The sequence below is a fragment of the Lissotriton vulgaris genome, chromosome 1_1, assembly GCF_964263255.1.
Source record: "Lissotriton vulgaris chromosome 1_1, aLisVul1.2, whole genome shotgun sequence".
NCBI classification, from domain to species: Eukaryota; Metazoa; Chordata; class Amphibia; order Caudata; family Salamandridae; genus Lissotriton; species Lissotriton vulgaris.
In genome coordinates, this window is record NC_141685.1 from 1,105,969,220 (window position 1) to 1,105,987,138 (window position 17,919).

Sequence of the window (17,919 nt, forward strand, 5' to 3'; positions counted from 1 at the left end):
TTATCACATGCATTGCATTATGTTTTAGATGTGCATTTGTCTGTCTTTCATGGGGCAATGCCGAAATAAAGAGTATTGATGATGATGAAAAGAGAAGGAATTTATCAGAATGCACAGCATAATACAAGCACATTAAAACATACAATTAATTCCAAACTATTTAATTCTCAGTAAATGGAACTGGTGCAATTTCTGTGTGGACTCCTAGGGTCAGTCCGCATGCATTAGTTGGTGAATGCCATCAAACCTTCAGGTTTTGGCTATCTTCAAGATTTTTGTAGGTTTCTTCCCTTATTGAAAACTGTTTTAGTGATGAGCCTGTCAGGAGAAGAAATACATGGAAAAGGAATACCCACAAATTTAAGGGAGATGTATTTATGAAGGAAATATTTTCCCAGTTGAGAAAGAAACCAAAAAGTGCAAAGACACTTTTGGATTACATTTTATACTTCCTATGAGCAAATGTATATGCATATGTGTACTCATAGGAATTTGTAATAGTTGCTGATTCCAAGGCGTGCCCCGGTAAAATTCTGCGTACATCTCGTAAAAGACAGACATTTTCTCAAATCACAGGCATAAACAATGGTGAGTACATGTATGAATGCTAGTAACTGAGTTTTCGCATAGCTTATTTTTTCTAGCAGGTTCAGAATCCTGTAAGTGTTTTGATATTTTAGCTCATTCACGAAAGCAAACTAGTTACATGTTTTGTGCCAAAGTTCTGCTTTCATGATCGTGCTGCCAAGTACCAGAAGTGCTCCATAGCCAATCCAGACTGATTTCAGATTATATTGATTTCAGATTATATTGCCATAAAATTACCCGATCAAGATGGCGCAGGTTTTGTCCAAGTGACACTTTCGGCCTCCTGCAAATGGACCTGTCCTGGCAGTTCAGGTTTGACTGATTCCATTGGAGCAGAGTCAAGACTGATTTGCATGTGGCTGTGTCAAAACTGAGGTGACATAGTGTGCAAAATACTGATGCGGCCACAAATAATGACCAGTGGCTGAGATTAAATCAATCATTCCCTCCATGACCTTTTTTTATACTTTAGTCCTGCAAGTGTGTGGCAATTTTTTGTATAGGGCTGCGTATTACACAGAAAATTCCAACTGTAAAACAGAAGACTTTTTGGTGCCTTGGATCTCTGATTTTTAACACACTAATGAATCGCTGTCAAAATCTCTCCGCCCCCACAGATCATGAGCAAAGGAAGAATTTACAAAGTTGGCCAACAAGAGAGGAAGACGGGGCAAACCCTGGTGACAATGACCATTCCTTTCGTTCCGGACTACATCCCCTCTTTCCGCATCATTGCCTATTACTACTTACAGGGCGAGATTGTGGCAGACTCCATCTGGGTGGAAGTGAAGGACACCTGCATGGGAACGGTAAGCCTTCTGAAGCTGTTATTTTCTACAAGCAGGTTTATAAGCCTCCTCCTCTACTGCTGGACTGGTCACCGAAGAAGGAGGTTATAGGGAAGCCCAAATGTTGCCTGTCCTATTGTAAATCTCATCAGAATGGATAATATACTTACAGCTACTGTAGATCCATGCTTAGTGGGTAAAGCGGGTAGAGGATACTGAGCACACAGTATAGTACCCAGTGTTCACTGGGAACAGCAATTGGTCCTTCCCAGTAGGCATGGGCCCTGTGGGCCAAAGGAATGGTCAAAGCCAGGCCATGTGTTTAGGGACAGCTTGGTGCTTGTTTTGGGGGAAACTGGTATTGGCACATGGCAAAGTCAAACGTGATGCCCTGTGCCCCCTGACCATGACTAAAACCCCTTCCTTGAGGAAACCAGAAGGTGGAAAGGGACCTGCCAATTCCATAGTCTGTGCCCTGTGACCACTGTCCTCGGCAAATGCGTGTAATCTGAGCCAAGGTGACATCTGAATCTTAAGCCCAGTAGGCATTGATAACAAGGGTTGTTCAGGACAGGAGTGCTGGGCAAAGTGCATGGCCAAATTCTACAGGACTGACTTGACCTTAGACAATATGAAGTGTATACTGCGGGTATTTGAAAGGTCAAATTCTGACAATTTGTTAATGTATCATCTAAAGCAAGGTCCACCACTTTAATTTTCTTTTTATAACAATTCCTTTTCAACAGCTGCAAGTATCGGGGGCTAGAGCCAGTGACAATAGAGACAAACTGCCTGGAGATCCCATGAAGTTGAAGGTGACGGGTGACCACAATGCGCGAGTTGGCCTTGTGGCAGTGGATAAAGGTGTATTCGTTCTCAACAAGAAGCACAAACTCTCCCAGTCAAAGGTGAGTCCAGAGGGAGGAGGGACACTCTCTGCCTTGCTCATGGCTCGGGATGCTAGTGTCAATCCTGCCAACAGGAAGCGAAGATTTGTTTGATTCTCCGGTCAAACCTGGGTCCTTCTTTCCTGTCCACAATACGGTGAGGCGTGGACCATTGCAGTTCTCATACAGACCCCTCGGACATTGTTTTTGCTGTCGCTGTATTGTTCTGTGGTCCTTTATTTAAATTATTAGGGGGAGAATAGCTCCTAAGATACAGGTTCGTTAAAGTGATAGTACAACAGATGTTGGTAGTTGTGCACCATTCACAAATATTACATTAGGCATTAGTGGATCGGCAAGCTGGAGGGACCATTTTGAAACCCGCTGGAGGCTGCAATGAAAAGCCACAATCTTTCTCTCTAGAAAACGAAAGCGAGGCATCCCTCTAGGAATCGTTCGTAGTGTATTCTTCAATAGGGAGAACAGACTAATGCACCTGCTTCCACTGGAGGTCTTACGAAATTCTACATATTCAATTAGTGTGTTTTTCCCCCCCGAAGTGTTGACTCATAATATTCCTGTATCCGAAAGTGTGTAGAAGTGCCAGGACATTCTGAGATCTGTGTTCCCAGGTCAAGCACTTTAAATATCCTCTCTGTATGGGGAGTATTTCATTGGCTGGCTGAATTGACGTTCCAGGTGGCTCAGGTTAGTGTGATGCTCACTCGCGTTGCTTATTGGCCGACAGCAATATCTGAGCCACTTGCATGCAAACAGAACATCGTGAGAATCGTTATATTCCCTGAAGGATTTGGTCAAAGATAAAGCTGAGTGCATGACCCACCTTTCTACAGTATATCAACCTGATAAGCACACAAAGGCCACCACTCGGAACATATATTTGGTGTGTGCCAACTGCTTTGCACCAAAGGCTTTGCCTGTCATGGGCCCAAAACAGATCGTATACATTTTCAAAATAAAATCAGTGCTCACGGTTGTCTAATCAATTTTGTCTTGCAGCGCCATCTTTACTGTAGGAATCTGGGCTTTTGTTGCAGTTGTTCCACGGCTCCCCCCCCCCTTTTTTTAGCTGCTAGTTGCTGATTTGGACTCCGACAGTGCACTGAGGCCTGCTCATCAGACCTCAGTGCCAGTGCTTCTTCCTTAAAACAAAGTGATGCCTCGTTGTTTTAAAATTTGCTAAGGATGTTAGCAACCCTTGAAAGTCCCTGGTAAATGGTACCCCAGGTACCCAGCTCATAGGTACTAAAGAGGGTCCCTAAGGGCTGCAGCATTTTCTTATGCCAACCCAAGGGACCCACACACAAAGTCCACACAGACTGACATTGCAGGCTCCGTGACATGATGTAAACCATGTTTAAAAACATGGCATGGCACACTCATGTGTGCCTTGTCAAAGACACTGCATGGGCTATATGTAAGTCACCCCTACAACAGGCCTTGGATCCTTACGGCAGGGTGAACTATAGCACGTGAGGACATATCTAAATGAGCAGATATGCCCCTGTAATGTCTAGTTCCATTGTTGAATGTTACAAGTAAGCAGGGAAGCCATCTGTAGGTATGGTATAGGGACTGGTCAAAACGAATTTCCCAGCTCCATAATGGCTTTAATGAAACCTATGGTGTTTGGTATCAAACACCTGGTATTAATAAACCCACGCTGATTCTAGTGTGGATGTATTAATACATGCACCCAGATGGTTCCCTTATAGGTATTCCCTGAAACCTGCCAGTCCTTTAGTGTGTTGGCTGACTGGTCTTGTTCAGCCTGCCACCACAGTCGAGTTTCTGACCCCTAGGCGGTGAGTTCCCCACTTTATTTATTTTATTTTACTTTTTATTATTATTACCCTGAGAGGTCCAAGTTACAAACAATTCAAGACAACCATGCATATAAATTCAAAATAAAAAGACTAAATACATGCCATTTATAAACTTGTTGTAAGAACACTGTATCAAAAAAGGAGAAACAGCAATTCATCAATATTTACAATAATGCAAAAACATATACATAGATATGTAGAAGGAGGCTGGGTTGAGCCACCCACTTCGAGTGCCTTATGATAAACTGAAGTCTTTTTTAATGAATTAATACTAAAAGTACCTAAAGACAGCAGGCTATCAACTTAGCAGGGCATCCAGCATCGTTTTTCCACTTCGTAATTGGCAACTAGATTTTTTCCCCCAGCTTCCTAGCCTGCCTGGCCCTACATGCATACAGAGCAGTCTCTTGATTGCATACCCCTAGCAGGCATGTTAGCCATATCTGAAACATGGGGGGCTCAGGGTCCTTCCATCTGGCAGAAATTATTACCTTAAAAACAGCTATACAGACAAATACACAAACCATCTGAGCAGTGTGCAGGCAAGTGGAGCTAATGTAACCCAAAATCATCAAGGTGGGGCTCCAATTAATCCTGCGCCCAAACGAACCTTCCCAGAAGCATACCAACCCATTCTTCAAGGGAAGTAATCTGGCACAGTCATAAAACATGTGTATTATTGTAGCTGGCCCTTCCCCATACCTTGGGCACTTGTCATCTGTCCTCTTGCCCCAATCAAACAGCTTGGCAGGGGTACCATACAAGTTAAATACAGTTTTATAATGCTGCACCTTCAAACTTGTTGATGAGATAATCTTTGCGGTTAATGACATTGCCATGTATAAATCAGCATCAGGATTACCTAACTTCCTTGCCCAACTTGCCTCAGTTTTTTCAAGATCATCAGGCAGGCTCTCAAGCAGCACACTATAGATGTTCTTTATTCTACTGTTCCTCCAGACAATTGCCTCTACTACCGGTATTTTGCCTAGAGATATAGCTGATCTAAGGGCGGTAAGGAATCCCTTCCCATATTGCCAAATGACATTTTCAAAAATGGATTCCAATGTTTTTAAAATGAATACGTCTATCGCCACCGGGATTGACCGAAAAAAGTATAGAATTTTAGGAAGCATTGTCATTTTTATAACATGGCCCCGGACGATAATAGATAAATGTAACCCATTTATTCAATTCAGGTATGTAGATATTTTTCTCATCAAAGGATTAAAATTAATCTTGCCTATATACCTTTGGGCTAATACAAATTCCCAGATACACTGCTGTGTCTACTCTCTGAGGTTCTTTAAACGCAAGGTTATCTGTGCAAATTACTTGCCTTTTCCCTTCATTCAGGGAATATCCTGAAGCTTGTCTAAACATTGGAGAGACCCAATTTCAGATTTCAGAAACAATGCCTGCTCTGGCAGGAGTTGTTTACACCTCCTCCAAACAGGATGGCTAGTACATTAACATGTGAAGAAATGAGCTTCAAAGGGCACACTGCCTTTGGTATGCAAGTCTGGCTTCCCCTAGACCTGGAGGATGCCAACCCTTGCCCTAAGGTCCATTTGGCACCAGGACAGGCGTGAAATTAGCTATGCGGGAGTAGTGTTGCACTGCCAAGCTGGACACACCTCTACGGTGGCCAGCCAGAAAGTGAACACAACAATTAAGATTCCACCATCTTGTGTGTGGTGGAATTAGGAACGCTGGGACATGGTGATGCCCACTCCCCACAGGAGCTGGTCATCTAGGGAGTGTGGTGACTACAGGGGTAAGGAGCACATTGACCACTACCCTTCACTCCCCTTAACACCCCTAAATGTATTATTTAGGGGGCCAACTGGCACCAGGAAATCATATTTAACTACTGGGAACCAAGGAAAAAGAAGAAGGATTAAAGAGCGTAAACTGAAGACCTCTTCCAAAGATTGGCACAAAACGTTGCCAGACTGCTTGCACTTTAACCGTCACTGGACTGACTTTGACAAATGCTGGACAGTCTCCCGAAAACCCTTAGAGGACTGCCCATAAACTGAACAACTGGAAAAGGCCTCTCTTGGAGTAGAGGAGCTGCTTCCCTGCATCTGCAGGCACCGCAAAGTATCTGCCGGTCCACCCTATTGCCAGTCATCGGGCTCACCAAAAGAGCAGGGCAACAGAAGAATGGTCTTCATGCTCCAGGAGTTCAGCGCTGTCTCCTTGCCAAGTTCGGAGATGCAAGGAACCCCCAGGAGGCTCCCAGCAACAATACCCTGGGTAGTGGAGCAGTTGCAGCAACCAAAGTTTGTTGATGGTCCAGTCCAGACTCCAACAGCACAAAGCAAGACCTAGCATTAATGAATGTCAGGATCCACCAGTCAAGCACCGAGAGTGGTGCTGCTTCCCTTTTTCCCCTCTTCACCAGGTCATCCACACTTTGAGTAAGTTAATGACCAACCGAGACCTGACACCTCAAAGCACCCCTGCACCCGCACCCCACAGCCCGAGTCCAAGGGAAGATGTTGGTGTCAAAGTGGTCCTGAGGCCCTCAAGAGCTGAGCCCACCCTTGGGTTTGGCCAGACTGGTCCCCCAGTTGCCACCTGCAGCCCCTTTTTGCAGGAAGAAAGAACCAAAAGAGTTACAGCGATGTGACCTCGCTGGATAAAGCCCCACTGCACACATGTCCCCAGGCCCCAGTTCGTGTACAACGATGGTGTCCCTTAAGACTTGAGCCCCCCTGTGGGTTCTACTGGACTGGCCCGAGTCCCTGCTTGCAGCCTCTTTTGGGAGGTATCACTTACCATTGACTTAAACAGAGCACCCAACGCTGAAAAGCACCTCTGTACCAAGATGCCTCAGAGTCAAGTGAGGTGACCTGTTGGTGCTGCTTTGGACCTTTCCCCCTACTGTTGTGTAGTTTCTATATGACTTATACAGGGTCTGCGCGTTTGGATAACATAAACTGTGGGACTGGTGGCAGACTGATTCCATGCACCCACACCGGGTATGTAAGCCTGTCTGTATCAGCTAGCTCACAGTGCCCCTATAATCTCCTTTTACCAAGGAGAGAATAGATTCTGGCAACCTCAGAACATGACAACCCCGATCCCGCAGGACCGTGGAAACAATATGCTACTTTTCGCTCAGTCACTCGTGCTTCCTTAGTTTGTCTCAGAGAGATACACAGAATAAATAAGATGGGCGTTTTCATTAATCATTTATTGAATAGTTGTTATTCTGGTGTAAAATAAATGTGCTGCAACAACCGTAAGACAGTATAGGATATAAATGATTAACAGTACTATGAAATTAAAAGAATGGTATAGATCTACGATCGTACTAAAATCATGATTACATTTAAGTATATATAACAAATGATACTAAAAGGTGCGTACGCCTATGATGTCTCCCTTACTAGATGTACCTAAGTGTACCTAGCATTGGTGTAGGTGTTAGGCCAAGAATCCCTCTAGGATCTACTCAACCCCATTACGTTAAGTGAGTCTGTGGGACCCCATTCTGGCCTCGAGCTGGACACCCCGCGAGGGATGTTAGACCACTGCGAGCTGGAGTGTCTGCATGGAGGAACCTCAGCGTCTCTGGTCAGTGTGTCGGCCGGGAAGTCTCGGTCTCCTCTAGCTATCTTAGCAAGACGTGATGTAAATATACCTATAGGTCTCCCCAGGGGTCCTACCCTGCTGTGTTACTGTGTCGGCCTAAGGATGATGTTGGGCCTGAACTTTGTACATACATTTTATACAGGAGATGGCAGTCCTGCTTTGCTTCCAAGAACCCTCATGCATAATGTATGAAATTTCAAACTAGGGAAAACCTGCGTTCTGAATTCAGTGTGATATCTAGGTAAAAGGTTAATCCCTGTAAACCGTGACAAGTGTAATGTAGGGAGAGAATATAGGTGAAGGGTAACAAGTTTTCTGAGGTCTATATTATAGTACCTATATGGAATATAACACCAACTCCTCTTCCGAATGGATGACATAGTTTAAATTCTATACATACTTCTAGTTGTTCTAGATACTTGTATGCAAATATACAAAACATTAGTTCCTCATTGTATTAAAACATGTGTTTAAAAGCGTTTTTCTAAAAAATCTAAAAAATAAAAAAATTTTTAAAAGGAAAGTATTACAAATTGACAGATAGTCCACTGCTCTAATATGTTCGTAGGTATAGTCAGAACTACTACAAGCATTTTGAAAGCCAAACATGCATGGAAGGAATGTCAATTTTGCTGTACAGTTGTAATTTTTCTGGTTTGTTTTTCAAAAGCCAAATTTCTTCCCAGCACACGACGGGCCAAATGAGTCAAATGTTTGTGTCCTGGCTGGTTGATGCAACATTCTCGTTGCTAGCTTCCGCAGTTGGCGGTTCCTGTAACACCTCGCAGATTATGTCTATTGAGCACAGATGATTTTCCGTACTGTCCACAGCCAGTGCTGGGGCAGCTTGTGCACCTGTGCGCCATCCAATGCCTGGGTGTCAGAGGAGGAACTGGTGTCCATAACAACAGGAGCAGATAATACCTGTGGTGGCTCTAGGAATGCCACCATCCACAATGGAATACGCTGGGGACACTGCAATACATGGGCCATTATTGGGTCCAGTAAAGCGTCAACGTCCGGTCGTGCACATGATGGGAGTGTCAGACAGAGATACAACATGCATTCTTCTCCGCAAAACAGGCATCGAAGGACAGCTAAGATGCAGTCCATCCAGACTGGTCTAAACAACAAGAACCAAGAAACACTTAGTTTCCTAAGGCAAGGTGTGCCTAGAAGTTATACCATGCAATCTCTGTATTTTCTCTCCAGGAGCACTGTTTCCATCTCCTTGGTGACTGGGACATCCATTGCGTTTCGAAAGCACAACAATCAGGATACCTGCTATTAGAAGCGGGATCAGCGGCGGTCCTCCAAAAATGCTTCCAAATATGGAGTGAATTTAGATTTGGAATAACTCGGAGGACCGTCTGAAAGATGCTTAGTAATCCAGAACCTAAATAGGTGGATAATGCCTGTTGTATCAGACATGTTAAAGATATGATTGACCATTTCAGTGAAATGGTAAGGGCAGTTTGTATGTCTAAGTGCCTGTATCTCTGCTGAAGACCTTGCTACTTGGAGATCAAAAGTCTCTCGAGCGGAGGTTAAGGGCATGGATTTCTGTGTAAGCATGGCTTTCATCCTGCTCAAAGTATCAACCCGTATTAATGAAATATTTAATGAAGGCCATAGCGGCACCTCCCCGACTGTATGTGTTGGGGGAAATAATACTTGCATACGGCAAATAACCCTGGAACTTACAGTTACCAGATATGCGATGACCGGAAGCATCCCACAGCAACCTTGATAGTTCAGCATCAAATAACTCACATTCGAAAGTAGTTTGAGTAGTGGAGTGATCACAGGAGCTTGGGCCCCTTCTAAGTGACAGGACAAGTTTGCTACTGAGCCTTTACAGGTCCATGAAGCATTATATCCTGGCATATAAGTGATCCACTTAAGGTAGTCTCGCAGTTATTACTGCTAAGAAACACTTCTTTTTCCCTACTCCGGCATCAAAATCTGTATGGCCATTTCCAAGATTCCTTGATGAATTCCTTACCCATTTTTTCATATCTGCCTGCCTGCATTTGTTCAAGGCAGTAATGGAATTGAAAAGTTGTAACCAGGAGAGTTATCTGTCCATGGATTAACCATTCTGTGGACTGTGATTCTGCCACTGTAAATGTTAATCTGTCTAGTTTTTCAACACACTTCATTGTATACTTTGCTCCCTTCTGTGGAAATTATATCAGTTTTTCTGTCACATTTGTGAGATTGTACGAGGAAAACAGATATGTGCTATTTTTAAAACACCATGGCACATAGCCTGCATGCAATGATTGCAGGGTCCAGCTTAATAACATCATACAACGTATTTGTGATTGCCCATGTTGTAATATAGGCAAATCTTGTTCTAGTACATCGATAGCAGGAGATACAATGTTGCCCATCGAATATATCCTGGATGTTAATGTTGTTAACCCATTATCGACTACTGCTAGAGCTTTCTCTATATTTAGATGATCTGTTTCTCGTTATCTTTCCACAGCTTCTTGTTGTGATATTTTCCACACTTTATTACAAACAGAATATAAGAAACGTTTTTGAAGTAGTTTCCTAGGACCTAATAAAAAATCCTGCAGGTCTACATCCCCTGTAAGTAATGATAAGTGTTGTTTCACCTGTGTGAGTGTTGAGGTTTGCAGCCAATCGAGGTATAACTTCCCAACACTGTACGATGTCACTACCCCACATAACGTGGATCTGGCCTATTAATACTAAATACTTCAGTTTTACCCAAGAATATTTCTTGACAGTTATTGGTGTCTAGGGGCCAAACCAACCATTCCTTCCAATTGGGGTTGGATCTATTGTTTTTCAAGATGTCATCTACTGTAAACACTTTTTGTGATGTTACATTCTCCTCAGTGTGTGATGGTGCTGGCACCCAATGTGTATTCCAATCCTTATTCCTGGCTAATCCAAGACAGGTTGTTTGTTGCACTGTTTCGTTCAAAAACATTATTTGTTGAGGAATCAAGCATGCTCTAAATAGTGCCTCTGTTCCCTGGACCTGCCAGTCTCTTGTACCCCAGACGGATTATATCTCTATAGTGTCTTTCCCTAGGACGAACCCTTGTTCAGACAACTCGGCAATAAAAGAAGCAGAATAGATCTGTTTTGTGTTTGTCAACATATTTTTCTGTGCTTCTGTAGGTGCAACCTTATAGTAATATGAGGCTGGGTCTGATGTGTTAAACCCTGAAAAATATGGAAATGTTTGTACAAGTGTTTTAGAACCGCTTTTTTGGTGGCGTTGGGCAAGGTTTCCATTGATGATAGGTGAAAACATGCCTAGGATTAGCAGATTTATGCAAAAAATAATGACCATAATGTCAATAGCAATACATTTTCTCAAAGTCAGATGTGTTTTCTAGCATTTCATTATCAGAAAAAGCAGCATATTTCTCTAAATCAGTTAGCATATCATTTACATTTTCATAGTCCCGATCATCAGAAAATGTACTTGAGGTAATGATATCACTCAACGATATTTTAAACAACTGTGGAATTTTTAGAAGTTCAGTCGGACCAAATATATTGAAATCAACCGTGTCCCATACTATACCATCAGGTATAAGAACCACTGTAATGTTCACTGATGACAGGTCTCTTCTTTCACATTCACTTTTCGTGCCGTAGAGTTTTCCCTGAGATAAGTTCCATTAATAAGCATACTAAAAACAATTACAAGGCCTATCCAGAAAAGAAAGAAAAGTATTCCAGTAGATACCCAGAGTTCCACCCAATGTGATGCCAGCAGGTAAGTCTTTGTGAGAAAGGTCCAAAAGTCTTTAAATTGCTGTAAATGAGTTTTTTGGACGGGCATTGTTTCAGGTTTGCTTGGATCTAATGAAAAGGCGTCAAAGTCAATGAATTAGCTGAATGCAGTTCGATCAATTTTCGGTAGTTCCGCAGGTTATGTGGAAACTGTATATTGCGCTTGTTAGGGCATGTTGACATAGATATCTGTGTTTGGTTGTATTGAAATTCGTCTTTCAGTCAAGTTCTCATTTTGAACTTCAGTTTCAAGAGGAACGAGTTCCATTGCATTGTTGCTTAGTCCTTCATTCCGTGTAGGTGACCCTTCAAACGTGATCAGTCTTTCTGTTTGAGCTTCTTGTATGGTAGTGAGAGGAGGGTGTCTGTTACTTTGGAGTCCACGTGGCCTACTACTCAGTATCGGCCACATAGTGTGGTTTGATTAGGTCATTTGAGAAAAACCTTTTCTCCTTATTACCGGCAAGAGGTGGCAGAAGTACCGTTGTTGTTCCTTCTACTGCCAGGACGGGTACAGGCTTTCTATATGATGGCCCAAATTCTTTCTTGTCCGCTATTTTCTCTTTGACCAGATCCCTGACTTTAGGGACCCAGGCTGGTCTTGCCATGACATTTTTTGCTGCCCCAGTGGCGTTCTTCTTTATATTGACATTACTCTCTTGTTCCCTGGCTTCATTCAGGTCCTGTAAAACAGCCAAACATTTATTGATGTCAAACTGTTTATTGTCCGCCACTGTGCCTCCACAATCAAGATCAGGTACCCACAATCTCGTCCAAAACAGGACCTCATAAGGAGCGACCCCCTGGAGAGCTTCTTGGCTGATTATTTAATGCCCTTTGGTCTCTGTTCATGTGTTTTACCCAATTGCCACCAAGCCTAATACTCTAGCTGTTAAAGATTGCTTTAAGACCTAGCTTTTCTTCTCCACAACCGAATTTCCCTTGGGATGGTACAGAGAGGAGTACCGCAATGCTACACCCATACTTCCCATAGCTTTCTTGTAAGCGCTAGAGTTAAACGCGGGGCCATGGTCAGAATGAAGTGTGCCAATTGTGTATGTCCCTAGAAAGACTTGCAAATCTTTTATAATAGTTAGAGCGCCAGCCAAGCGCTGGGGCCACACCCATAGGAACCTAGAGCAGAACTCCACTGCAACCATGATACACTTGTAAACCCCATAAGTTTGTAAGGGACTGCAGTGGTCCAAATAAACACACACAAGGGGTTTGTCTGATATTAATAAAGGTGTCTGCGCTGGACGTGTTACATAGAGCCTTTCATCTGCTGACAGATGTCGCATTTCAAGATGTAGTCTTTTGTCTGCCTTCTTAGTCCTGGCCACCAGTATTGTTGTTTCAATAAAGAAACAGTAGCGAAAACTCCTGCATGTGCAGACCCTATACCCTAATATGCTGCTAGGATTAATCCTAACCTTCAATCCATATTTGGTATTACTCTATCCCCCACTCCAAAAATCTGAGCAAATGGAACATTGTTTGTATCAAACTTGTAGGAGTACTTGAGTGGAAACTTTTTTAGTACTGCTGAGTTATTGCGTGTAGCAATAATTGCAACCATTATTTCACCATATATTCTTGTTTTTGAATGAGTGATTGCAGCTACAGAAGCCGTGTGTACAGCCCCCTTTGCGGACTCGTCGGCCAATGAATTCCCTTCAACGTGAACGCCATCACATTGATGACTCAGTGTGTGTATAACATGAGCCATTGGCAGTTTTTCAACTCCACTACCTGTTCCCAAACCATTTTGTGCTTAATTGTGCCACCTTTTGCATCTTTAAACCCATTCAGTTTCCAGTTATGTAGATATTCATTGTATGACTGTATGCAGTAAAAGGAATCGCACACAATTAGTGTGGGGAATTCTCAATCCATATTTACCAGTGCCAGTATCAGTGCTTTTAGTTCTGCCAGCTGTGCCGTACAGTCTCTGAGAAACTGTGTTTTTGTGCAATTCAGATGCAACTTTCCATCCTGCATCCGTCCTTTAAAGATGGCCACTTGCGCAGAACCATCAGTGTAAATAATGTATTCATTCTGATCTAGAGGCATTTTTTCATTTGGTAGAGGATATTCTTGTTCGTATTACAGAAATGCTTGTGTTTTTAAATTTGGGTTGTACCTGTATTCTACATCTGTTACAGTGAGAGAATTAGCCCATTGTATCCTTCTTGGATGTAAGGCTTTAGCGTTGGGAACACTTGCCTTTGGTGCAGCATCTAAAGCTGTGTTAGAACTGGGAGTCTCTAGTTGGCTGAGGTAGGTACCTTAGTCCAAATAGGGACCATTGCTTCTAGTCAGGGTAAGGAGGGACACCCTCATAGATCACGCTTGCTCACCCCCTGGTAGCTTTGCATGAGCAGCCAGGCTTATCTCCAAGGCAATGTGTAAAGTATTTGCAACCACACTCCCAGTAACACAGTGATACCACCACAAATGGACACCACACTGGTTTAATCAAAATAGTGGTATCTTTATAAAAAGGAATACGATTAGACCAATTGATAGAAATCCAACATCTGCGTATTCGTACTATTTCGCTTGGCCGGTTATTAGGCCAGCAATCACTTGTCGGTTCTGGCGGTATAAATGAGCAATTCACGATCTCTAATGCAGTCCTAATGCAATGCTATGCAGTTCATAATTCAGTTCATAATGTAGTATTAAGACACTCCTTAATGCAAGAATCAGGCAGTTCGTAATGCAAGAATGATGTGGTTCGTAGTGCAAGAATCAGGCAGTTCGTAATGCAAGAATAATACAGGTCTTAATGCAAGAATCAGGCAGTTAGCAATGCATGAATAATGCGGTTTGTGACGCAAGAATCAGTCAGTTCGTAATGCAAGAATAATGCGGTTCATAATGCAAGAATCAGGCACTTCGTAATGCAAGAATAATGCGGCAAGCCAATCTACGCGGTCAACTCGGGCACCACTAGGCCCCAACAGCAGACACAATGGTCGTAAGCTTAAAGGGGTGGCCCCGGTACTGCTGGGCAGGTACAGGTCGCTCGGGGACTCAGCGTGTTTAATGCAGTGCAGAGGGAGAGAGTTCGGAGCACTCCTGTACCCCTCCTGCATGCCTGCCCAGGCCACACACGCTTGCGGCTCCCGACCAGGAGTCCAAGCCTTACCTGGGGCGTTGTGCTGCTTCCCTTTCTCTCTCTGCTTGTCGGACGTCCTGCTGGGCGATCTCGATCCTGTTGCAGCTCTGTTGCTAGGCGACACTGTAGCCGGACGGGTTAAGGCGCTGCCTTCTCCTTCGTTGACGATCTTGGGCAGATTCTTTTCGACTAACAACGATCACAATCCCTTTCACCTTATAGCTTCCTTAGCTTCAAGAAATCCTTTAGCACGCTGCGGCTTGAGCCGGCATTCTTTCCTCACAGCCTCAATTATGATGACAGTTCCGGCCACAAACAGCAATGTAGCAGCGTGGATGATGTTTCACGCTGCGGGGGCAATGCGGTCACGGGGCACCTTATAAACAGCACCACGGACCACACAGCAGTCTCAGGCGTGCAAAAAGCGCACGCACGCAGTGTCGCTAAGACACCGTCCTTAGTTTAAAGTAAGCCTTTAGCACGTTGCGGCTCGGGCCGGCAGCGGTGATCTTTACTCACAGGCTCCGTTGTGATGATGGCTCGGGCCACAAACAGCAATGCAGCAACGTGGAGGATGTTTCATGCTGCAGGGGCAATGCGGTCATGGGGCACTTCATAAACAGCACCACGGACCACAGGGCAGTCTCAGGTGTGCAAAAAGCACACGCACACAGCGTCGCTGAGACGCACTTGGAAACGTTTATGTTCCAGAGTTTCCACAACAGGGCACCAGCTCTCCAAGGCAGTTAACAAACTGTGTGCAGGCACTGCAGTGGCAGGCCTGAAATCTTTTCTTAGGGCTACTTGTGTGGGTGGCACAATTAGTGCTACAGTCCCACTAGTAGCATTTACATTACCAGCCCTGGCACACATAGTGCACTTTACTAGGGAGTTTACTAGTAAGGCAATTATACCAATTATGGACAACCAATTCCCATAACACTTTATACAGGGAGCACTTGCATTTTGACACTGATCAGCAGTGGCAAAGTGCCCAAAGCTTCTATGTTGGCAGCATAATGTCAGAATAAGGTCTAGGAGAAAGACAAACAGTTTAATGAACTCTAGCCAAACTCTAGCCAAAAAGGGCCAAGTCCAGCAAGTTGGAACCAGGGTCACGACTAATAATAATAATACGGCATTTGATAGAGCGCGAACAGCTACCTCGCAAGGAGGTGTGTCCCGGCGCTAGAGAGCATGTTTGACCACGAGGACTGGGGTAATCATGCCTAGCGCGGTTGGGTAAAAAGCCAGGTCTTTATCATCCGCTGCTGAATCTCTGGGGGCAGGGTGTTCCAGAGTGTCACAACATTAGCCGAGAAAGTACGTCCTCCCAGCCGAGCCCTTTTTACTCGTGGGACGGCAAGCTGAAAGCGGCAGTTGGATTGGAGAGAGCGGACTAATATAGGTATCCCTTGAGCCAGGACTCTCTCTCTGACTACAGCAGTCTGTACTGCTGTTAGAATTTTTTTTTGTAGATGCGAAACGCTTCTCAGCATTTGTGTACAAATTAGATTTATATGCTATTGGTAACTGTTTTACCTACTTTATATGTTAGATAGGTGTACCCTGATTGACCCGCAACTATTCGGATCACCAGGTTGCGTACGTTTAGGTGTATCTGTAAGTGTTTCGAAGCTATCATGTCCGCTTGTTAGGAACACAATGTATCTGTGTGTTCCTGTGTCCATTGTCAAACTGAAAAATCAGATTTTATTAAATCGTAGAAAGGTTTAACTCTTTCTGCGTAATCCAAAATATATGTTCTGCCAAAATTAAGGAATCCTAGTATTGATTGTAAGTTTTTTAATGATTTTGGAAGTTGGAGCATCGCACACTTTTCTAAATTGTTGGCTGCCAGTCTTTTCCCTTCACTTGAAAGTTAATATCCTAGAATAACGACATTAAGGTGGGCTATTTTTGACTTTTTAAAGTTGAATTTGTAACCCTCAGATGCAAATCCCAAAATTATGGTATTCACTCTGTTCAAGTGTTCCTCCAGGTCATCGTCCGTTAGATAAATATCATCCACATAGGACAATGCCTCTTCACCAGGTTCTGAAGTAATTCAGTTACCCTGGCTGAAAACAACCCCGGGCTGTTCTTATACCCCTAGGGTAGTCGACAAAATTGCAGATGCGACACTAGCGCTGAGAATGCTGTCAAATATCTGCTCTCTGGTGCTATATTCTGGCAAAAGAACCCATTTGAGATATCTATTGTTGTTTTTTATCTTTTCCGCACAATGTATTCATTAATGCGGCACTGTGTGCATGTTGTACTGCAAATGTCTTTGTGCAAGTGTTTAAATGTCTGTTGTCTAAAACTAGATGATATGAATTGTCAGGTTTCATGACAGGAAACAAAGGATTTTTTTATCGATGAGGTACACTTTTCGATCAATCCTTGGTATTTAAGTTGATCTAAGATCTCCCTGACCTGTTTTTTTTTATTCTTGCATTATAGGGTACTGCCTTTGTGTAGTTGGAGTGTTTATTTGTACAATAATGTGGTGGATTGAATCCTCATCCCAACCTACATGGTTTTTGTATAATGCTGGAGCTTGGGCTACCGCCCACTCCCGCGCATATGTATATTTTAAATGTTTTGGAACATGGTAAGAAAATGCTGATAAAATTACTGTTTCTCCCCTAGGGCAATCCATGATGAATGCTGGTGGCCAATCATGTTCAGCTAACAAAATGTCATAGCCAAACATCAGGTTCTCCCAAAAGAGACCTTTAACTGGCCTACATTTGTCCCCCTCCATCTGGAGCATTGTTTCATATAATTTATGCTGGACACTTACCCTAGTATCAGGTGTTTCCACCGTGATATAATCATTCAAGTCCGCTGTCACCAGAAATTCCATCAGGTTCTGGCAAACTATTGTTACTTCTGCTGCAACCTCTAGCATCGTCAGAGCCCATTTCCCATTCAGTAGTCAAGTCCTCAGAATTCTGGGCATGTCTGATCTTTAGACCTGCAACCTTCTTCTTTTTGAACTGTGGTTTTGGTTTGGCTTTATCTTCTTTTTTGGAAGTATAGTCTTGAGCGTGCTGCTTGTCTCTGGATTTTGTACGCTCTTCTTGTCTGTCTGACCGTCCTTCCCTCTTAGAGTTTTTCGGTGAACTCTGAAAGGAACGAGAGGAACGTTTATCGGTATCCTTCCTAATACCTGTCAGGTTTCCTAATGTTGTCCCTATTCCTAAGGTTATACCTCCTTTCAGAGGACTCCTGTGGAGATCTACCTCTAGATTGAGATCTGTTCTCTTTAATAATTTCTTTTTTAT

At 43.5% G+C, this 17,919-nt stretch overlaps 1 protein-coding gene across 3 annotated transcripts in view; it reads left to right on the forward strand.

The window, feature by feature from the left end:
- Positions 1 to 17,919, forward strand: part of LOC147748685 (A.superbus venom factor 1-like) — a 1,068,833-nt gene that overhangs the window by 433,843 nt on the left and 617,071 nt on the right. For all 3 annotated transcript variants that reach the window (XM_086963563.1, XM_086963565.1, XM_086963569.1), the window contains exons 13-14: positions 1,206 to 1,397; positions 2,123 to 2,284. In XM_086963563.1, the coding sequence (XP_086819689.1) occupies positions 1,206 to 1,397; positions 2,123 to 2,284 (354 nt within the window). The remainder of the gene's footprint in view (positions 1 to 1,205; positions 1,398 to 2,122; positions 2,285 to 17,919) is intronic.